Source organism: Botrytis byssoidea, assembly GCF_014898295.1.
Source record: "Botrytis byssoidea strain MUCL 94 chromosome Unknown BBYS_022, whole genome shotgun sequence".
In the NCBI taxonomy this organism is placed as follows: domain Eukaryota; kingdom Fungi; phylum Ascomycota; class Leotiomycetes; order Helotiales; family Sclerotiniaceae; genus Botrytis; species Botrytis byssoidea.
Genome location: NW_024065863.1, coordinates 668,304 through 691,173, shown reverse-complemented (window position 1 = coordinate 691,173; position 22,870 = coordinate 668,304). Strand labels below are relative to the sequence as shown.

The 22,870-nt window shown below is 41.8% G+C and overlaps 7 protein-coding genes across 7 annotated transcripts; 3 read left to right on the top strand and 4 right to left on the bottom strand.

Annotated features, from left to right (window-relative positions):
- Positions 1-12: 12 nt before the first annotated feature.
- Positions 13-1,436, top strand: EAE97_009600 (uncharacterized protein; the record flags this gene model as incomplete). Its single annotated transcript, XM_038880115.1, has 2 exons — positions 13-544; positions 931-1,436. 2 exons carry the CDS (start codon positions 13-15, stop codon positions 1,434-1,436), a joined length of 1,038 nt encoding a protein of 345 aa, XP_038729226.1.
- A 266-nt stretch (positions 1,437-1,702) lies between these two features.
- EAE97_009599 (uncharacterized protein) lies at positions 1,703-2,944 on the bottom strand (the record flags this gene model as incomplete). Its single annotated transcript, XM_038880114.1, has 2 exons — positions 1,703-1,899; positions 1,948-2,944. 2 exons carry the CDS (start codon positions 2,942-2,944, stop codon positions 1,703-1,705), a joined length of 1,194 nt encoding a protein of 397 aa, XP_038729225.1.
- A 1,941-nt stretch (positions 2,945-4,885) lies between these two features.
- Positions 4,886-5,437, bottom strand: EAE97_009598 (uncharacterized protein; the record flags this gene model as incomplete). The annotated part of the gene is made up of 1 exon (XM_038880113.1): positions 4,886-5,437. The coding sequence occupies one exon, from the start codon at positions 5,435-5,437 to the stop codon at positions 4,886-4,888; it is 552 nt and encodes a 183-aa protein (XP_038729224.1).
- A 3,255-nt stretch (positions 5,438-8,692) lies between these two features.
- On the bottom strand, positions 8,693-9,754 carry EAE97_009597 (uncharacterized protein; the record flags this gene model as incomplete). Its single annotated transcript, XM_038880112.1, has 1 exon — positions 8,693-9,754. One exon carries the CDS (start codon positions 9,752-9,754, stop codon positions 8,693-8,695), a length of 1,062 nt encoding a protein of 353 aa, XP_038729223.1.
- A 206-nt stretch (positions 9,755-9,960) lies between these two features.
- Positions 9,961-13,544, top strand: EAE97_009596 (uncharacterized protein; the record flags this gene model as incomplete). The annotated part of the gene is made up of 3 exons (XM_038880111.1): positions 9,961-9,987; positions 10,037-13,286; positions 13,393-13,544. The coding sequence occupies 3 exons, from the start codon at positions 9,961-9,963 to the stop codon at positions 13,542-13,544; spliced, it is 3,429 nt and encodes a 1,142-aa protein (XP_038729222.1).
- A 2,444-nt stretch (positions 13,545-15,988) lies between these two features.
- Positions 15,989-18,065, bottom strand: EAE97_009595 (uncharacterized protein; the record flags this gene model as incomplete). Its single annotated transcript, XM_038880110.1, has 4 exons — positions 15,989-17,113; positions 17,204-17,248; positions 17,341-17,628; positions 17,958-18,065. The coding sequence occupies 4 exons, from the start codon at positions 18,063-18,065 to the stop codon at positions 15,989-15,991; spliced, it is 1,566 nt and encodes a 521-aa protein (XP_038729221.1).
- Positions 18,066-19,438: 1,373 nt separating this feature from the next.
- On the top strand, positions 19,439-21,814 carry EAE97_009594 (uncharacterized protein; the record flags this gene model as incomplete). The annotated part of the gene is made up of 1 exon (XM_038880109.1): positions 19,439-21,814. The coding sequence occupies one exon, from the start codon at positions 19,439-19,441 to the stop codon at positions 21,812-21,814; it is 2,376 nt and encodes a 791-aa protein (XP_038729220.1).
- Between the last annotated feature and the right edge of the window lie 1,056 nt (positions 21,815-22,870).

The following is a 22,870-nucleotide window of genomic DNA, read 5'->3' as shown; positions in this document are numbered from 1 at the left end:
TATCAAGAAAGTATGGTTGACTCAACTCCACAAACCCTTCGTCCAAATCTCCCCGAAACCCTCCGGATTCTCCGTCTTGATCCAATCCATACACCCTCACCAGATTTCTCATCTCTCCCAATCCCTTATACCGTCACCGAACTACCAAATCCTCCTCCAAAAGGTGACGAACTGATGACATATCTCAAACCTGCCCATGTCTTGATCTCCACCCGTTTCTTCCTCACCTCGACCATTCTATCCCAACTACCGAATTTAAAGCATATAGCTATCCTCGCCATCGGAACAGATCATGTCGATATTGCTTATTGTAAAGAACATGGAATTTCGGTATCAAATGTTCCAGCGGCAAGTAATGAAGCGGTGTCAGAGCACGGGTTAACGTTGTATATGGCGCTTAGAAGAAATGTGGTAGGGATGCATGAAAGAACTAGAGAGGGAAAAGAATGGAAGGAGAAGGGAAGTTTGAGTGAGCATTTCTATGGGGGTTTGATGACAGGGTTCAAGGGGGAAGTGGTGGGAATTGTAGGAGGTGGAGAGTTAGGTAAGGTTGCCGTTTTATTGTTTCTTGGGTTTACGTTTGAGGGGTGGAATCGAGGAAGTGATTGAAACGTAGTTCGCTTCAATTTTCTCATATAATCATCTATCATTGGGAGAAAGTGCCTAGGTGATGTCGTCAAAGTTGGTCAGATCATGTGACATGACAGTCTACAGAGCTCCCATCTCCTTTCAAAGCAAGGTAGTCAGTAATCTGAATAATCTATTCCGTACGGGAAACAGATTATCCAATGATCTTTCCTGCAGTCCAACAATATAAAGTTTGGAATCTCTAAAAGGAATGAGCTACCGGCATTAAAAGCTTCTGGTTGGGCCACTGGAGACTATGCCCCCAACCCACAACACACAAACCATAAAACTAACAAAGCTTAGGAAATCGAGTAGCAAACCTTTGTCGGGCTTTAGGAATGACCGTTCAATTATGCGAAAGAAAAGGTGTTCCTGAATCCGAAACCCGTCCAAATTATACCCCTTTCACCACCGTCATGAAAACTAGTACTGTCATCTTCCTTTCTCTCCCCTTGACATCCACTACCGAGAATATGATTGCCTCGGCAGAATTATCAATAATGAGACCGGATGCTCTCATCATCAATATCGCACGAGGTGGAATAGTCAACGAGGAAGATTTAGTAGATGCATTGAAGCAAGGCAAAATTGCAGGAGCCGCAACTGATGTTTATGTAGAAGAACCAGCCGGAGAAGATAACACATTAGTGAGAGCAGCGAGAGATAGCGAGTTGCGGGATAGTGGAAGATTGATTCTGAGTCCACATATTGCTTGGTATGGAATAAGTAGTGTGGTGAAATTGAGGAGGGTTGTGACTGAAAATATCAAAGGATGGTGTGAGGGTGTTGGCGGAAATGTTGTGGGTTGATTATTGAGGAGTGAAGTAAAGAGTACAGGAATAGATAGACTGACGCTACATGATGTGCGGCATTGGTGCCTCCCAGGTAGTCGCATATCAAAGACTTCAATCAAGTCAACACCATTTAAATCATTATCGATCTTCATTATTCCGAGCGCCGGAATCTCAATCGAATGGACATGCTGAGAGGTCTTTAGATTTTGGTCCCTCTTTTTTGTAGATTCACAATTGAAGCAACTAAGTAAATGATCAAGGGATGGCCTTCAATTTTATTATTAATAGATGGTGGTAGTTGGACTGGGTGAGGATCGGTATCGGGATGAAGAAGTTAAAGGTGTCAACGAACCAGACGGCATGTCCTCATCTTCATCCTCAGCATCATGCCCAAATGTGAATTCAGAGCGGGCCGCGTGAGTCGATGATAATGCAACAGGTGTCCATTCACCCGAAGAAGTTGAGGGAGTCAAGACACCTGATTCCATTCCCTCTTCATCTTGACTTTCATCTTAATTTCTATCACCGGCCTCAATATTGGCAGCAGTCATTTCCGCATTCACAAAAATATCCTTCAATTTTCTTTCCAACCCCTCCAATTGCTCAACCATTCGTGGTATGTTAGATTTTGACCTCGAGTACAATTTCTCTGTATATTGCTCGGTTTCTACAATCATTCGAACCGCTTTATGTCTCTTTACGGGTTGCAAATCTTGGGTAGCTGAATCAATCATTTCACGGATTCTTGATCTCACAGGGCTCGGAAGGGTAATGGTGATTCTTGACCGGAGTCTAGTAAAATGAAACGGAGAAAGAGAAAAAGTTGGGGATATCGATTCGTCGACAGTAGCATGCTTATCGAGATGGGTATGCCCTTCTTCCTTGGTGTCGAAATCCACCAGATTGAGGAAAAGATGATCTCTTGCTTGGGACGAGGGAGGTTGACTTTCTGAATGTTTGAGATCGGAAGAATTTTCTATTTCTCTCTTATTGTCTGCGTCGGTCTCCGTTTTGTGCATTCCCTTTAGTCTCCCTATTATTCTCTCGTATGAGAGTGTTTCGTCTGCCAACACTTCACCAATCTCGTAAACAGTCACAACCAAAAGCCAGTGTAGTTTTAGGGTGAGCATAAACGCGAGGAGCGTGAGTTTTCCACCCTGCTTCACATGTGAAAACGCATGTGATTTACTCGCAATGTAATAGATGCCATAGTAGAAGATGAAGTCCAGATCTAGAATCATCAGAATTGTGAGCGATACGAGACCTTTTACCGTGTTCTTCCAAAGATGAGGCTGAAATGTGGCAATTTTGTAGTTGGAAGTAGGGTAAGTTGAGAAAAAAATTGTAATTATCTTCGAAATGTAGAAGTATGGTGGGAAGATGATAAGTGTTATTAATAGAAATAACGAGTAGTAGGATAATGTTTGGAATAAAGATTCACATTGATGGACTTCGGGAGAAGTCATGTTGGCTGGATTTGTCATGGTTATCTCTGGTTTGTGTGTAAAGGCATGCGCGAACATATTTTTGAATGTTGATACAAAGAGGAAGACTGTGAAACTTCTCAAATGCGGTTGGGACAACCTTTATATAGAAAATTTATTTGCAAACCGGCCAAGTCCCAAGAACAGGTCTACCCGCTAAAGAAAACCGTTGAATCTAGTCCAGAAAATTCAGTATCTTGGTATTTAAAAGTCTTTGCAGTACTTAATGAGCTCTAAAATGAAATGAACCACTCTGGATAAGCATAAGTTGTACAATAAGATCGGTTTTCATGCGCTTAGCGGTGTGGTCTAGCACAATGGTAGTCCATGTCATCATCATAAATTTCAGTTTTCTTCTACCTTTGGGTTTTGAGTTGGTGCTAAGTATGAACTACTGATATCTAGTCTACGAGCTAAGAGATTTAACTCTCTTTCTGTGTGGGGGAGACGGATTTGTGAGTGTAATATCTTAGTTTTTATGCTAGGCGTGCGCTAAAATGAGGGGACAGGTGTGACATCTCGCTTAAACGAAGGTGCGAAGAAGTTTTGCGTGATGTCTGGCTTCTCATGATCGTGGTCCGTCATGGATAATTTAGATAATTTAGATAATTTATATGTGTTTAATCTTTGTAAGGATAAGGATCTATTATTTTCTCATTCAGGATTCATTTCACCTACAATTTCTCTTCTGTAATGATAAGATCATTCCAAATCATAAATTATATTGTGTGTTGAGATTTATGTCACACCTTTCACTTTATTCTGGTTGGAATATTTTTCCGAAAACAAAACATTATTGAAAACTTAAAGTTCCAGCGGTAGATAAAATATTAGATAAGTGCGTGTGAGCGGCTGTATAATTCTTTGGGATTGAATAGAATTTGGTGTAATGGTTTCACTACTTTAGCTTCAACGGTTCCTTTCTTATCTTTCAAGGTGAAAGTGAGGAATGAATGAGATTACAGGCCAACATATACTTTTACGCTTTAAGAGAGGCCTTGGATTGAAGAAGGTTTGACTTTTAGGACAAGATAGCCCAGAGCTCTGAATTCCAGTCTTCGTTTGATATGACATTCCGGCTTGTGCTTCTGCAGGTATTTTAAAGATACTACTATTTTTAGATCAAATATGTTTGTTAAAGGGGGCAGTGATAGTTCATGATGAGGATAAAATTGATAGATGAAAGGTATAAAATAAACTTTCAGGCGGCCGATCAAAGTCTGTGATGAAATTTCTAGGATAAACATATTAGTACTAGTGTCAATGATTTACTTTGGCTATCAATCTAGCTCAATTACCCTAAGATTTAATAATCACCAATTACAATGCCGAATCCCATGGGGAGTCGGAAAATTTTCAAGACTTTATCTGTCTATAGTTGGCATGACGGATGCTTAATACTCGCACAGCCTTTTCGAAGACGACATAAGACATCCACGTCATTTAATTCCTTTGACATTCGAACGCTAACAACCTCCGAAGTTTGGTGAACTTTCAACGCTCAATTATAAGTCACAGAATCACTTACCCAGCAGATGAAATATTCCAGCACGGCGTTGATCACAAGAGTTCCGGCCACAGCCAATCTCGATGAATGTTATTGTCCTAAGTAATAACGTTTCCTCATCTTTCCGGAGACATTGAAACCATTCAGAAAATCGTCTTCAGAAAAAAGAAATAATATTTGAATCATATGAAGATAGGGACAACGGCAATCTTTGAGGGGTCGATAAAATAATAGAGTATTCACGCAGAGATTATACAACATGATGAGTAATTTTTGAAGAGAAGTTCATGAGAATTCTTCATGAGAACCGTATTTAATTATTTAACATTTATCATACAAAATAGACCGTCATTAATTATCATACAAAATTTCCTTAATCGTTTATCGTAACCACGCTGGAGAAAATCACAGCCCATACTTTTACCATCCCTTATTCTTCTAACTCCTCGATCTCTTAGGTAGACTGCGTGTACTCATAGCTTGACAGGTTTCTTTGAAACTTGAGCTGCCTTTTCACTACAGGTCGTCCTTTCACTGTTGGTCGTCGTACCACTACCAGTTGTCTTCAAACTACCAACTGTCGTTCCACTACCAGTTGTCTTCAGACTACCAACTGCCGTTCCATTACCAATTTTCGTTCCACTACCAGTTGTCTTTAGAATCCCAGTTGGTATTCCACTACCAGTTTTATTTTCACTATCAGTCACCATCTCACTACCAGTGACCTGCTGAACAACCTTGGTCATTCTTCCTTCTTCAACTCGTCTCTGTTCATCCATAGACCTGTTGGAGGCAATGCGAGCGCGAAGATTTTGTATGGCGATAGCAAAAATGATGATGAAAAAGAATGCGATCGAGACACCTGCAATGTAGGCGGGCTTTTGCTCGTCACGTATGGATTTTGCATCATGTATTGGAATACATGATCTCACGGTTATAGCTCTGGCGCAAGTGCTGTTTTTGGAGGTGATTCCGACGTAAAAGTTATCGGTGCTGTTGGAACTCATGGTGTTGTTGGGATTCATGGTTGTAACTTGGTAGATGTTGAGTTAGATTTGATTGTTTGTGTATGAAGCGATTGTATACATGTATATTATGTAAATTGAGTAATCGCGAATGTTTGTAAAAGAGTGATTGGGTATGATCAGAACGTGAAGAAAAATTGGGGAAATATTTATATGCGTTCGTGAAGTTGTACGCTAATAAAAAAACGATCAATATAGGGGTTACTTAATCCTATCAGATAAAGCATATATTTAGTTATCATGTTTGAAGTCTAATTTAGGGATGATCTCGAGTAGTGAATGACGTTTCGCTGAGGCGCACACATAGAATTTACTATTCAGCCTGAAACTAGTTCTGTGGTATCAATTAGCTCATGGGCGATCTGCACTAATTGCGGTATTTGAACATAGATTGTCCCATGACCGCTCGGCAATGCTATGAGAGACATTAAAAAAATAAAAAAGTGTTTAGGTTTTATTCAAAGCCACAAATCATGGTTGGCAGTAAGATGATATTTTGAGCTTAAGTGATTTTCGAGTTTGACAAGCAGATACTTCATCGAGTGTAAGGTCTTTAGAGTGAAAGGAGTAGACCTCAATGCTATAATTGTTGACCCATTGATGACATTCAAATATCATGACAAAGCTGAAACTATCTGCCTTCTTAAGGTACAGTATAGCGCGAGTCGCTATAATGAAAGACATGCTGACATTCTCTCTCGAGTAATGGTGCGACGAAGATGAAGGAGGAGCCAAGGAAGCTATAGAGAGGGGACTAAAGATGACAAGACAACCCCTCCTAGGATACACACTGGTTATTTCCATTTTAGGTATATAACCCGTTTAGCTGAAGATCAAAATGTGTGAATTGAGATGATATGTCAGGTACTAGTGTAGAGTGGATTCTAGCGGCTCTTGGAAGAGCGACCCTATGAATGGCATTTACAAGTTTGTTAGGATGGATTTCTTCATCGTCATCTTAGTTTGTAACAGAAGTGTAAATGAAATGTGATTTGGTCATAGGGATGTGGGAATGACGGTACTCGAGTCTTAGTGACTTATAAAATTAGATTACCAAGGCTATCGAATACTAGTCGAACGCTTCTTATTAGAATGTGGCCTATAGAAAAAGGTCATAGATATGCAACAAAAACTTTGAAAGAGCTGTGATGAATTTTGATTGGATGATAGTAATGTTAATGAACACCATTAGAGTTTTGGATCGGCATTAGCTGACGAGAAAAACTGTAAGGAACAAAACCAATAGCTAATCAGAATGTCGAAAGAATATCAGAAGAAGAGGCTAGGACAAGAAAAAATGACCTCGGGACAGATCGTGGAGTACTTGCTTCTAAACTACAGAGGCAGATCAGGAACATGCATGATTTTGAAAATTCCAATCACATCTGGATTGGTAAGACAAGATACAATAATAACTTCAACAATGATGACATGTGGAATTTTACTTTCTGATATACTCATCACTTCCAAACATTATGGCAAGGGTGAAAGTTTCGAAAGCTCGGAGCGATACGGTCCACTCACCTTTTCCAGCCTCTGCACGTAACTTCCATCAAGTGAACCACGTTACAAAATTTCGTTGGCTGTACTTTAGGCTATCAGTCAATCCATCAATTTAAATCCCTATATTACCAAGAATTGGCAAGTTTCCCGGAGAAGCCCAAAAATCGATCTGCAGCAGTTGCCGCGTTCATTGCTTCTTTGTGTCATCCCATTTCATTCCCCACGAGGAGAATGTCATAAGGTGTACTTCGAAATTCATGCAACTCCACTTTATTACCTTCTACTTCCTTCATCTCCGCAGCAAACTTAATGAGTGGATTGCTAAGTGGCTCCCTCTGGCTTTCAGCCACCATCCATATTGGTACTGGCTGGGAAATGAATAGAGTAGTAACGAGAACCAAGAATCCGCGATTTCCATTGGGTCTTGGAAATAGAGATTGATCCCCCATTCTAATGTGAAGCCCGCTAGGTAATCTGTTATGTAATCCCGATGCGTATCGATATGGGCACAAGTTTGAGACGGGAGATCAATAGATGAACCCCACAATGTATAACTGACAGGATTGGGTAAGAAATAATCATCACCACCATCTGATTTCTGCTCCGAAACATGTCTTAACAACACAACCGCAATGTTTACTCCAGCAGAATCTCCCGAAATGACGATTTCAGATGGAGAGAGACCCAAATAAACAAGATGCTTTGTATGCATTAACTCCGTCCCGGAAAGCCATCGAAAATTACAAAGCGGAATCGCCGACAAGGCTGCATTAGACAAGCAGTGTATATTTAGCACTGTGCTTGATGAGAAGCTCAGCCGCATCTGACCATTCAAATATTTGACTAGATCCGGATATGAATGAGGCCCCGTCGAAGTGTGAAACGACGGTTTCTTACTTGTCGAATCAGAATAATTTTGGATGTCATGTGCCTCCAATCATAATTGGTATGACGGGAGCAATGGCAAGAATATCACCATAAATCGTCTTGATCATGCTTTGATTATTAGATATCGATCTCCTTCTGCCCCTGGATCGATTGAGAGAGGTAGTGTAAGTTTGACATATATGACAAGGCGGAGAGCAATCTGGTATATTCCTTGATCATGGCGTTGCGATTTGTCCATTCCGAATTTTGACGTGTAAATTTGGGATGTAGTAGAGACCTAGGAAAAGTATATGGGCTGTAAGATGAATTGCTGCGTTGGAGAACCATAAAACTTTCCTAGGCTGTCGGGCGTGGAACCCCCTTTCAGAGGCGGATATATTTCGAATGTAAGGGAAGAACAGGTTTCGGCAGGAGCATGATGTCGATCGCTTCCGAAAGTTGAGAATGGTGTATCAAATCTACTTCAGTAATCCAAACAAATGAATCAAATAATCGACTAGAATGCTACTTTTCATGTAACCGCAGTGTAAAAACCACGATTACTGGATGTAGACGGAAATAAAGCAGTGTGATGCCAGTAATTCAAAAATAATTCAAGTACCACTTGTCATCATCCTTTCTACACTTGTAGAAACTAGGATTTTGAGAGGTACATCAGCATCATGTTTGGTAACCAACATTTGTGTATGTTGGGGTTTGTGTATGGAGCGTAGCTCTACCGTACCCCATTGATAGCAAGAACCTATCAATTTGATCAGAATGTTGTATTCGGATCACTGCGTATTCATTTGTATACTTATTCATGCCTTTGGTGGAAAATGTATCACTTGTTCTATAGGGTATCATCTGAATCTCCAGAGCAAATCAATCCATTCCAGGAAGCCCTTCAGTTCCACCAATCTTTGCCCAAAAGGCTTCAAAGTCGACTCCTTGTGACTCGAACATTGCTTTGGCCTTCTCCATTGTGGCCTTCTGTTGCTCTGGACCAAACCCTTCCGGTTTCGATGATTCGAACTGAACCAATTCAATCCATTTGAAGAAAAGGTTTTCCTTCCCCATCAGTGTCAATTCATCCTTGAAAGCTGTTATTTTCTTCCTTCCCAACTCTTCCTTACTATTTGGGTCGATAGGAGCCTCTGTTTGAATCATCCATCCATAAGCTGCGTGCCATGCGAAAACAGTCGTCTTGAAATCTTGAAGATCCATAGTCTTCTTATCCACCATTTTTGTAGCCTGAATCATAGCTTTCCAATCCAAATCCCATTCGCTGTTCAACATCAAATATCCGGTCTTTTGTGACAACCATAATGGCTCAATCGCCTTTCTGACATTCGATGACATTAATTCTTTTCCCGTTTCATTGTCTTCCTTTAAGAAATCCCCAATTGTTTGATCCCATTTTCTACTACGGCGCACAATAATCTCTGTTTCGCGGAAACCCACTCCTAATCTCCATGACACCGGGTTACCAATCGTTCTTCCCAGAAAGAAATCTCTAGGCCATGGCCAAACGAAAATATATAGAAGTAGATCGATCATAAATATTGAAGCACGACGTAAAATCTCGTATCCTGTATCATTCAATGGTATCTTGTGAGTTTCAATGGTTGTCTCATTGTAATTCCCCATCATCGAAAAACAAATCTTCATGTAAAAGGGGAAGACAGTAGAAGCGCGCCATAGGAGCCCTACAACAATTGCAACATTCATAAGCACCGGAACCAAGAAGATCTTCTTTTTGAGATCTGCGGGATGTTTGTCGATATGCGCGATGTAAATGTGATACTTCGAGAGCTTCTCTAGGAATGGTTGAAGCTTTGGAGGAGGCCGTGTAAAGGGGGCAGGCGGTTCATCTGAAGTGGTTGGGGATGATCTTTTAGCAGAGGTAGTATTAAACGTCCTCTTGGACTTCGCTTTGGGAGGCATAATGATCCGTAGATACAAGAATGTATTGGAAATTATGTGGTTGTGAAGTTTAATTTGTATGGACTGTGAATGTGAAGGGCTGGAACAATGTCTCGGAATATAAAATTGCGTAGTTAGTGTGGTTCGGTATCCGTAAATTCCTTCAATCATTATGATGGCAACTTTATGAAAATTATTTAAACATTCATTGAAACGACAATGCAATCATGAGGAGGGGTCGCAATTTAACAAAGGTATGGAACTCAAATCATATAAGGTTTTATGATATTCTAATCAACATAGGAAACATCAGCTCCATCAGTATGCGCTTTTTGTTGGCATCGACTTGGAGGAATTGGCCCTACTTCACATACACAGCGTCGATTTTTACAATCCTCTGATTCGAGATCAAAACCACCAGCCGAAGGTACTGCGGTACGAGAATCCGAAGAGTATGAATCAACTCCGCCTGCGCAGCCCAAGGCTCCTGCAACATCATGGCGTCCTGGACCTGGGATGGGAAGTGCCTTCAGTAAACCGGCCTTTGGAGGTTCTAAAATTCCTGGAGTAGGACCTTCTGCTAGCTTCGGTCGCCCAGCTGCTGGAATTCCTATGAAGTCAAGAATACCAGATCCTCCCAAACCAGAGCGACCTGCACAGCTTTCTGCCGCAGAAGAGTTCCGTGTAAGTCAACAACGAAAAGTCGAGATTCATTCAGGGCCGGGACCAGAGATGAATAGAGCCTTTAGACCACTACCACGTTCACAAAAGGAGAAAATCGAGATAGCTAAGGTCGCCGCGAAAAGGAAGGAGACTATGGACCTACATGCGATGAACAAGCAGCACACTGTACAGGATGCGCCTTTACGATTTTTTGAGAAAGACGACTCTCGTATTCGTAGTCAAATTTCCAGCCAAATAATCAATGACTCAACGGAAGCCACTACACCACCTGAAAGCATTGGCGAACGCTCCGAAGATGTATCCAGATGGACTCAATTAAGAAAGAAAGTTGGAGAAAATCGACCGCCACCACCCGTCCAACAACCACAAGATTCTATCACTGAGGCTCAAGCCAGAAGAGAACAGGAAGCTAGTTCCGGGACTTATACACCACTGAGAAGTAGACTTCCATCGGAGAGAGGTCGCTTTACCAAAGTTCCCAGAGCGGACATGTGGAGTAGGCCAAATAGTTACAATAAAAGTAATGATATGACCCAAGCCTCTCAAACGGGTCCCACGAATGATCGTCAACCCTCGCAAAACACTGATCACAGCAGATCTATATTCAATTCACGCCCTGCCACAAATCCTGAACCCGTACGTCCAGCACAATCAGCACAATCAGCTCGCAGTATGTTAAAACCTCTTGGATCTTTTGGATCTTCACTTGGCTCAGGTTTTGGTAAGGCGGGTGGAAGTAGCTTCAAGATCCCCGGATTGACAAGCCCAAGCCCATTGGTTGAGTCGGTGGGACGTCAGGAAGTTGAAGATGCTGTTGAGACGCCTGCCGAAAAACAAGTTGCTTATCGTCCACTAGCGACAGAGCCGGAGGAGTCGAATGTGCGTGAAAAGGTGATCAACGAATTTTCATCTCCAGCGGAATTAGAAACGAGGCAAAGAAGATTATCGGGGCGTTGGGGAGCCGATGAAGATGTCGGGAATAACCCAAACCACAGAGACCACTCGTTACCAAAGAATGCCCACAGTAAGCAAGCCAAAAAGGCAGCCAGGAGACAGCGAGAGATAAAAACGGACCAAGAAGATGATGAGGTGAGCGATTTAGCTGCTGAGCGAGCAGAACTCAAAAGGCAAAGAAAGCGTGAAAAGGCAGCAAAGAAAGCAGCCGCACCAACCCCCATGATTTTGCCAGAATTTATTAGCGTCTCGAATTTAGCCGTCGCACTCAGAGTCAAGCTTGAGGATTTCCTCGACAAATTGGAAGAATTAGGTTTTGAAGGCGTCAATCATGATCACATTTTGAATGCTGAAAATGCTGGACTTATTGCTATGGAATACAATTTCGAGGCCATCATTGAAAGAGGCGAATCTGAAGATTTGAAAGCTAGACCTCCAGCCGAAGATCCATCAATACTACCTCAAAGAGCTCCGGTTGTTACTATTATGGGACACGTCGATCATGGTAAAACTACAATTCTTGATTATCTACGAAAATCTTCTGTTGCGGCATCAGAACATGGTGGTATTACACAACATATCGGAGCATTTTCTGTACTTATGCCTTCAGGGAAGACGATTACTTTCCTCGATACTCCTGGTCATGAAGCTTTCTTGAGTATGCGCCAAAGAGGTGCTAATGTTACTGATATTGTGATTTTGGTTGTTGCTGCAGATGATAGTGTTAAACCACAAACTATTGAAGCTATCAATCATGCCAAAGCAGCAAAGGTACCAATCATTGTCGCAATCAACAAAATCGATAAGCCTGAAATTGATGTTGAGCGAGTGAAACAAGATCTTGCTCGTCATGGTGTAGACGTCGAAGATTTTGGCGGTGATACTCAAGTCGTATATGTAAGTGGCAAAACTGGAAGAGGAATGGATGATTTGGAAGAAGCGGCTGTTACTTTATCCGAAATTCTTGATATGCGTGCCGAAAGAGATGGTCCAGCAGAAGGTTATGTCATTGAAGCAAGTATCAAGTCTATGGGTAAGGTTGCTACAATCTTGGTTAGAAGAGGTACCATGCGACCGGGAGATTTTATCGTCGCTGGTAAAACTTGGGCTAGAATCAGATGTCTACGCAATGAAGCCGGTATGGAGATTGAAGAAGCTGGTCCAGGTACACCAGTGGAAATCGATGGATGGAGAGAACAACCATCTGCTGGAGATGAAGTTCTTCAAGCTCCTGATGAAGCAAAGGCTAAGAGTGTTATTGAATTCCGACTTGAGAAAGAGGAAAGGGATAAATTGGCCGCGGATATGGAAGCTATCAATGAGAACCGCAAAATGGAACACGATAAACGCGAACGTGAAAAGGCAGAGAAGGAATCTGCTCTTCTTGGCGAAGAAGACGAGAAAAATGGTTCTTCTACTCCGAACAAAGCTCCCACCGGTCCTAAACCTGTCTACTTTGTCATCAAAGGAGACGTGAGTGGATCTGTCGAAGCAGTCGTCGATCAATTGAACGCAACTGGTACTAAAGAAGTAGAACCTATCGTTCTTCGATCTGGAGTCGGTAAACTCAGTGAATCTGATATCGAACATGCTGCCACTGCAAAAGGTTACGTTATCAACTTCAACACTGAGGTTGAACCGAACATTGCTCAATTTGCTGCGCAGAACAAAGTCAAGATCTTGGATCATAACATCATTTATAGATTGATGGATGATGTAAGAGCTGAGATGTCGAAATTCTTACCACCGTTGGTCACACAAAGAGTATTGGGTGAAGCTGTTGTGGCACAGATCTTCGATATCAATGTCAAAGGAAGGAAATATAGAAGTGTAGCAGGTTGTAAAGTTCGCAATGGTACCGTGTCTAAGGATGATAGATATAGGGTACTGAGAGATGGGGAGAAGGTATTTGATGGTATGTCATTGCTTATTATTTCTTTTCAACCTCATCATTACCTTGCCATTGCCCAGCTCCCGTTCCAAGGAGCAATTAGAATTCAACACACTAACTCGGTTAATAGGTAAACTCGAATCCCTCAAGAACGTAAAGAAAGACGTTTCGGAAATGAAAAAGGGTGGTGAGTGTGGTATGGGATTTTCAGGATGGACAGACTTCCAAATCGGAGATCAAATACAGGCATATGAGGAGAAGCAAGAGAAAAGATATTTGTAATTTCTTGTAGAAGTAGTTGTGAGGATTTAATATGTATAAATATAGATTTCCACTCGCATTTGCGGAAGTCGAAGATGAGAGATCGGAGATGGATGATTGAATGAATGGATGAGAAAAGTTTATGCCGCATGAATATATGAAAGGACAAGAGGTTTTTATGTATAGAAATTAGATTAGTAGATTCTGTCCTAATTCACTCACTGCTCTTGTACGAATCGAAGATTCTCTGATTTCATTTCATTTCATCGGAAGAGATGGATACATTTATCTCACCTCATCTATTGACTCGGGGGAAAAAAAGGTCAAAATATATCACCGCAGAAAATCGATAATAAATCAGCCACACATAAAATTATGGGGATTAATAATATCAAACAAACTTTGAGGAAGTCTTTACTTGCAACACTGTTCGGATCTTCAACTCTCTGACTCGAATTGGAACAATTGGATTGTTGAGGTAGGGGTTTCGCTAGTTGTCAATTCTGGTCTTCCTCAGGTGATTACTCGCTCGAATGAATCTCAAGGGAATGCGACGTATCATTTGTATATGAATTGCTCACTCAGAGAATCTGGAGTCTCCGGCTGCAAATGTTTATGTTTATGCAGATGTTGATGTTACAGACAAGTATGATATACCTGGGTAGTCTAGTCTAGTAAGTCAGTCAGTGCTCTGACATGAAACGAAACGAAACGGAATGGAACGAAAAAAAAAGAAACGAAACCCATTTTCTAACCATCATTCAATTGCGATTCTATATACTTCGCATGGAATCTAAACGTTGATTGTCGGGTTCATATTCGTCTGATGTTTGATATACGATGTTTGACATCTGACTTTTGAAACGGAGTGGGTGCGGCATTGATGGGTACCTAGGTATGGATGGATGGAGCTTTGATGGTTGTTTCAGGAGAGAGGTGCGAAGGGGGTGAAACTTTACTTTACTTTACTTTTCTTTTCGTGGGAATGAGAGGTGTTTTTTGTGAAGTGTTGATTGTACGGTTTCGATACTCGTTGCATAATGCATAGTGCATGATTGATCGACGGAGAATAAGGAGGGTAAGGTGAGGAAGGTAAGGTAAGTGAGATTTCGTTGCGAGGTTTGCGTGTGTGTGTTGCTGTGATGTTTTCGCATCGGATGGATGGACGGGGTAGGTGGGTGGTTAGGTAGGTAGGTATTGAACGATGGGAAAGGAGAGGTTATTCTAGGTTATCTATCCGAGTGTCGTATGTTATTGTAATTGGAGGTTTGATTTGGCTATTTAACTGAGTTTGTTTCTTTCCGGATTACCTGGATTTGGATTTGGATCTGGGTTTGGATCTATATTAAATATCACATCTTCAAGCCCTCGACCATATAATTACTCAGTACCTAGCGACACCTCAAACTTCTACGATACGATACGATACGATACGATACGATACGATACGAGACAATACGAGACAATACAAAACAAACCCTTATTACCATCTCAAGCTTGTGGATCTGCACATTCACACCGTGGACCTTCATAGTGATACTCATTCATCTGCGCTAGGAAGAGAGATACATATTACATCACCAAAAACACCCTATTAAACCACATCATATCCCACCATAAACCGCACCCCAAAAAGTATCTCTTAAAAAACACTCAAAAAACACTTCTTCGGGAAACAAACTATGAAATCAGCCTTCACCTACCTCTACAGCAGCACCAAAAACGCCGCGGAAGAACGGTCGCAAAATCGAGAATGGAGACGGACTTATGATGGGAATGGAGGGTATCGAGTTAGTAAATTGGGGTTTGGGGAGCAGAAGGAGAGGGAGAGGGAGAGAAGATTTACTATTGGGGGGTTGGGGAATGGGAGTGGGAAAGAGAGGGGGGATGTGAGTGAGAGGAGGAGGGAGAGGGAAAAGGAGAAGGAGAAAGAGAGGAGATTTACGATGGGGGGATTGGGGATGGGGATTGAATATGGGGTGGAAAGGAGGAGGTAGGAGAGGTTAGAAGAAAGGAAAAGAAGATGGGATGGGATGGGGAGGGGAAGGGAGATGATAATTGATTACAATTGAGGAATGGATGGGGTAAGATGACGAGAAGTAGGAATCTCGACTGAGAATGTGGGAGAAGAGAAAGGAACGCGACAATGCAGTGTGGAGAAAAAGTTTATTTCCAGTTTCAACCGGTTTTTGAAGAGGGAGATTTTTGCATGGGGTTTGAGAAAGAGGGAGGGAGTTTTGTGATGCATGTATGAAATGGTCGTCTTGTTCGTTTGTTGGCTATTACTTAATGGGGGTTTGCCTGGATTCTGATAGAAATAATTCGTTTGATGTTATCTCGTTGTGATTTGTGGAATTGGAAACAATAAAATTGATAAAAATTACTCGTTCCAATCATCTAGTTCTCGAAGAACAATGAAAACTTCTCATACCCGTCTTCCTTTCCAACTCCTTCTCTTACAAAATCTACACAGCGACACCCTCACCAATCTCCACAATAGCTTTGATCAACCCCTCCATTGTTTCCCGTCTCGTCTGAACATTCACCACCGCCCTGAAGAATTTCCCCTTTTCCCCACTCGCATAATCCACCATAAATCCTCTCGTCAACAATTTCTGCGCTACATCCTGTGTGATTTTTGTATTTTGTTCTTTATCCCCTAGTTTCCCCTCCTTCGCATAGTAGAAACAAATCTGCAAACAGGGCGGTGGGTTTTGCGAAACAAGTACTAGATCACTATGGTCCTCTACCACCTGGGCAAAATATTCCGCCACGGAAAAAGCATGATCGATTTGTTTCTGGAAACCCGATGTACCGTAGTAGATCCAAGAGAGGGCTAATTTGAGAGAATCTCCACGACGACCACATTGCAAAGTGAGATCTGCGAGGTCCCAGACTTCGGCTCCGTCTTCGATGGTGTGGAAGAGGTAGTCTGCGGGGAGGGTGTTTGCTTTGTGGAATTTTGAGATATCAGGTGCGAGGAGGAAGGAACAGGTGACGGGGACATTTAACATCTTATGCGGGTTCACGGCTAGAGAGTCGGCAAGGTGGGATCCTTTCAATTTGGAGGCGTGGGTGGGAGAGAAAATGGCGGGACCACCCCATGAAGCATCGATGTGGAACCAGAGGTTGTGGAATTTACAGATGGCGGAGATGTCGGTAAAGGGGTCGTAGGAACCATAGATGGTGGTTCCGGCGGTGGCGTTTACGTAAAAGGGGGTTTTGTTTTCGGAAATGCTCTTTTTGATGAGGGAGTCGAGTTCGGAGGGGATCATACGACCTTGAGGATCGACGGGGACGGGAATCACGTTGTTGGACCCCAGACCACACATTTGAGCGGCCTTCTCCAGGGAGTAGTGACCATGAGCCGAAGTGAAGAGGACGAATTGATGATTTCCATTTCCATTTTGTTTTGTGTCTGGAAAAAGAGTATTGCGGGCAATGATCATGGAGGTAGTGTTTGAAGCCGAACCACCCTGAGTTGAGATACCTCCTGCGTGAGGACCATTGAAACCGAAAAGATTGGCAAAGGCTTTTGCCGTGGTTTTTTCAATAATGGTCAAGGCTGGGGAAACTTGGTATACATGAACCTATTGATGAAATTAGTATAGGGCTGACATGATGGATGACATGCAAGGTTATCAGTCGTCAAGACATGACCCATGAAGGATTAATCTTACATTTGTATTTAAAACGGCCAATATCAATTCCGAAATAATTCCTACCTATCGATCAAGTTTTTAGCTGAGGTACTTGTTGAATGTGCAACATTCACCGCTTCAATTGTGGATGCAGCGAGATGCAGATGAATACGTACCGCATTGGTGCTTGCATACAGTTTATCTAAGAATCCTTGATCCCACGTATTGACACTGTATTTGAGCACTTGCTCAATGGATGATAATAAACCCTCTTTTCCTTTTCCGTTGATGGGAAGATTGAAATCTAGCAATTGGAGTAATTTCTCTGGTTTGTGATGTTCGAGAAGAGTGGTTCGCGGACCTCCACCGGGGATGGCTTTTCCATGACCGGTGTGTTTGGTCATGGCATCTTCATCGGCCGATTTGATGAATGGAATGATGAGCGATTGAACGGCATTGAGTAACTAGGATGATTGAATCTGTTAGATGAGGTGTACTTTTGATGGTTACTGTGGTTACTTTTTTGAATGCTATGATTGCAATGATTTGATGTGACATGGAGATGATAGGATGGAGATGGTGAAAGACATGGCCGGCTGGCTGGCTGGATTACGGTTTTTGATATTGAGATGAGGTATACGGTATGTGTAGGTATGTGTAGCTCGGATGTGTATGTAGCTTGGTATGTGTAGCTCGGATGTGTATGTAGCTTGGTATGTGTATAAGATTGAAGGGGTAATGATAATGATAACTTGGAATGAATGGATGAATGAATGCATGGACTTTTTCTCACATCTTCTACTTCATCGGCGCGGTTCAATGTGTTTGGAGCGTCTGGCCCAGTTGGAAGCGTGTTATCCCGGAGGGGTAAAGCGGGTGGTGATGTTACATTTGAAGACATTGTGAGGCAGGATTTGATAGAGGGAGAGGTGACAATGTAAGTAATAATTGAGTCGTAAATAGGGAGAAGAATCTCAATACCGGTAGTAGAGGATCAATAGAGCAAAGAGAATTCCGAACCTTTCCAAAAGAGAATTCAAATTACTAATACATGATGAAGAACTAGTCGATAGGTAATTGACTACCAGTTGTATGTAGATGTTTATATGTTTAGATATATAAGTCTAAATAGGTATGTATATATACCGGTACCGGCAACATGAAATTATAACCTCACTCACGCAGTCAATGATGAATGGATTAATATTATATCAAAACCGTAATCCACGACATATTACTGGCGATGACTAACTGATTATATTAGTAACAGATGAAAATATATTCGATTCCCATGACGCAAAGATTTCACCATCATCAGTCATTTGGGATTGTCAAAGCCATAAACTCATTATACCTAGTCGCTACCGGTTTACCTCGTACCTCGTACCTCCTACCTTCTACCTTCTACCCTACCTGAGCTGGGCCATAGCAGAACCCGAAGAGTAAGAAAAACGGCAGAATATCGGACCAAAGGAAACAGCGGTGATTTATATATACCTAGGCCTGGGTATCTGTGTGTGTGTATATCATCATCTATGTATGGAGTGAGGTGAAGTGAAGATATATATGGATCAAGCGAGTACTTCATAAAGGAGAAACGGAAACTTAAAGCAAAGCAAAGAAAGGAAAGAAAAGAAAAAAAAAAAGATTTTTTCTATTAAAAAAAAAAGGCTGAAGATCTCACCGCTTTGATAAACGCTGGGATTTTTCTTCTTATTTACCTTCCTAGGTATGTGACAACAAGGCACGACAAGGCTCACAGCCCACTTCGATCCAACACTTTGACTAGTTTCGCTGGTTCACTCGTTCATTCCCTCGTTATCCATCACTCGATCGTCTCCATTAAAAGGTCCATTCACTCCATTCACTCCATTCATTCATCATTTTGCCAAGAAAGTTCAAGAAAGTTCAGCTACGTTACAAGGTTATTTCACACTATCCAGTACCCAGTACTACCCAGTACTTCATAGGTAAAACGTACAAAAATAAACCGCTAGCGCCCGCAATTCACATTTCCAAAACTTTTGATTCGAATTCTTCAATTACATCAACTTCCTCCATCCTCCTCCCAATATCCCCGGATTCAAAGGAAAATACAAGACGAGAAAATAGACATTCAATCTTCCTTCTACATTATATTTTCATTCTTTCATTCTTTCATTTTGACATTACATTCAATTCTATCCTATTCGACTCAATCCAGTCCCACTCAATCCGACTCAATTCGATTCGACTGACCCCAATCCCCCCTCCAAAACCACACATCCTTCCAAAATGCCAAAGGAAAATAAGCATGCCAGAGGTAGAAGAGACACTTTAAAGAGAAAGAGGGAAGAAAATACCGATAGGGAAGAAGATCATGATAATGATTCTCAAGATCTGAAAAAGCGAAGATCCTCCCAAATCGAAGACGAGGTTTCTTTCATAGGTCTGGATAATGACAAAAGTCTATCGTCATTCCCAGCGGCTACAGGTACAAATGCAATTGAAGTTGCGGACCGTCCTTATTATGGATTACTTGAGGACGAAGAGCAAGAATACTTTCGAAGAGCAGACGAATTACTCGAATTGAACGATTTCCCCTCCGATGAAGAGCGAAGTCTTTTTCTCGCAAATGTATATCGGGAAGCAAAGGGAAAGGAGCTGAAGATTGCGTGTAGTCAATCATGTTCGAGATTAATGGAAAGATTGATTTTGTTGAGTACACCTCAGCAAAAAAAGAAATTGTTCTCTCAATTTGCCGGAAATTTTCCTCATTTGGTGTCACATCGTTTCGCAAGCCATTGTTGTGAAACGTTATTCATTCAATCCGCTTCAATTGTTACCGAGGAACTTACGGGAGAAGAAAAGAAGGAAGAGAAGAAAGTGGCAGAGGCAAAGGCAGATGCAGAGGATGGAGAAGAGGCAAAAGAAGATGAGATTACTGAGTCGATGGAAAGTTTGTTTCTAGCCACGTTGGACGAACTCGAAGGACAATTATCCTCTCTTCTCACCGATCGATTCGCTTCTCACACGCTTCGAGTTTTACTCATCATCCTTTCCGGGCGACCTTTGGAGAAATCTTCGACAAAATCATTACTACAAAGCAAGAAGAAGGAAAAGGTTGGCATAAATGGATTGGATACCGCTCCTACAGAATTTTCTCTCAACAAGCGTACCGTGCCAGAATCTTTCTTATGGGCAATTGAGAAGATCATTTCGGATACCATTGCTTCTATGGATAGAGCTTTTATTCAGGTTTTGGTTGGACACCCCACTGGAAATCCTTGTTTACAATTGCTACTCGAATTAGAGCTCACAAATCCAAGCTCCAAAAAGGGTGGTAATTCCGAACAGAAGACTCTCATTTCGACACTTTTACCGGATGACATTACCGTCGAAGGTAGTCAATCTGCCATCTTCGTTAATGGTATTGTCTACGATCAAATTGGATCCAGAGTTTTGGAAACAATCATGACACATAGTCCAGGAAAGTTATTTAAACAAATTTATCGAGCAATCTTCAAGGATCGAATCGCAGGATTGGCACGAAACGAGATCGCATCTTACGTTGTCATTCGAGTTTTGAATCGTCTCAGCAAAGAAGACCTCGAGGAAGCGATAACGGAAATTTCCCCTCAAATTGAAGGTTTAGTTGGCAGACAACGTACAAACATTATCAAGGTTTTATTGGAACGTTGTCAAGTACGACGTGCAAGTACTGAGGCTCTCACAAAGAGTATTGCTGATGCATATGGATCCGATAAAAATGAGTTGATATTGAAGATGGCCGACATTTCTCTCGAAACTCTTACATTGGCTACAGCACCACCTCCAGCAGCTGATGATGATAAACCAGCTCCGGTTCCTGTCTTGCCAAAACCTAGCCCATCTCAACTTCACGGATCATTACTTGCTCAGGCTATGCTTAAGATTCCTGGACCACCTGCGCAACTCATTCAGAATTCTTTATTGGCTCTTCCCACCTCTACGATCCTTGCGCTCTCTTTATACCCAACTACAACTCACATTATTCAAGCATCATTGCTTCCATCTCCACCTAATACCCCTTCAAACCTTTTGTTCCGTCGCAAACTCATCAATTCTATTATATCACCTTCAGCCGGAGCTACTCCAACACCTCAACCTCCGATCATCACATTATCCTTGTCGTCTGCAGGAACACACATCTTGGATTCCCTTTTACATACTACGACTACTCCAACTTCTACCTCGTCAGCATCCCTATTCTCTCTCTGCGAACGTATCGCCATGTCACTCATGCCTTACGAACCTTTACTTAGAGATAGCTGGACTGGAAGAATTGTTTGGAGAAATTGGTCAATGGATTTATTCAAGAGAAGAAGAGCGGATTGGGTAAAGAGAGTTAAGAGTGGTGATACACAAGGAAAATCGAACATTCAAAGTCAGATGGTATTGAAGAGTCAAGATGGTAATGCAAATGCTGTGGTTGGAAAGGAAATTCTTGGAGATGGAATTGGCAAGCCACACGGAAAGGGTAAAGGTGGTGAGAAGGAATTTGGAGGAGAGAGACAAAAGAGTGCTATCGAGTTGGCAAGAGAAAAGTTTGCCGCCCAAAAACTTGCGAGTGGAAAGATGAAGACTATGCCACCAAAGGGATTCAAAGCAACTGGTGCAAACGCTATTTGAGGGGACAGAATTGCAATTTGAAGAGGGGGGGGATTGGATTAAACGAACATGGAATCTTGAACGAGTCTTCACGATAATGACATAATGGAATTGGATGGATGGATCAAAATACTCATGACACGACTCGCTTTTCTGGAAAACGAACGTACGACCATAGGGGTATTAGCCTACGATAATCAGGATGGATGAGGACCGGATATCAAAAGTCAAGGCAAAATAACGAACGAGAAACAGGCACATGAAGGAACAAAAAAAAAGGTGTATGATATGAGAATGCAAAAGACCATGAATGTGATAGCTAGGAGCGATGAGAAAGAGTTTTTACTTTACTTTACTTTCTTTTTTCGTTTGTTTGTCTGTCGACTCTGGTCCGCAATAAGATGTTTCTTGATTGCTTGAATGGCTTTCAAATAATGATTTTCGTTGTTTGTTATTTCTCGTTTTTTGATTGATCAAACATGTTAGCGTGCATAGCATTGGACAATGGGGATGGGGTCGACGAATGGAAGGATGGGTGATGAGAAAGGGGGAGGGGGTTGATGAGATCAGATTAGTAGGGGATGAAAATGATAATTCGGACTTTGATATCAGAGAATTCATTTTTTTGATCTTTGTTTTGGTGACTGAAGTGTGATGTTGATGTTATTTTATTTTTTAATCTTCTTTGCACTAGCGAGTGAGCGAGCTAAATATTAAGGTAGATTGTGGGATTCATGAGGCGATGTGTAAGTGCATGGGTATAGGTATGGGTATAGGCAGGCATGTGTGCGTTAAATTCATAAATCATATTTGAGCTTTGAGTTTGAGTCTTATGTCACTCATATAATATGGTGGGGATGAGGAGGAAGGAGGGCAAGGGAAGATGAACGTCAAGCACACCTTCAAGCAGGACATTACAAAAGACAAGAGAAGAAAGAGATCCAGGAAGCCAAAATGAGAGCAGAAGAAGATCGAATCAAAATGGCAAAAACAGAAGAAACTTTAACGGGAATTCCTTGTCCAGTTGAAAGGTATGGAGATTGGAGAAGTAGACCATTTTGGGTGGGTGTACCGGAC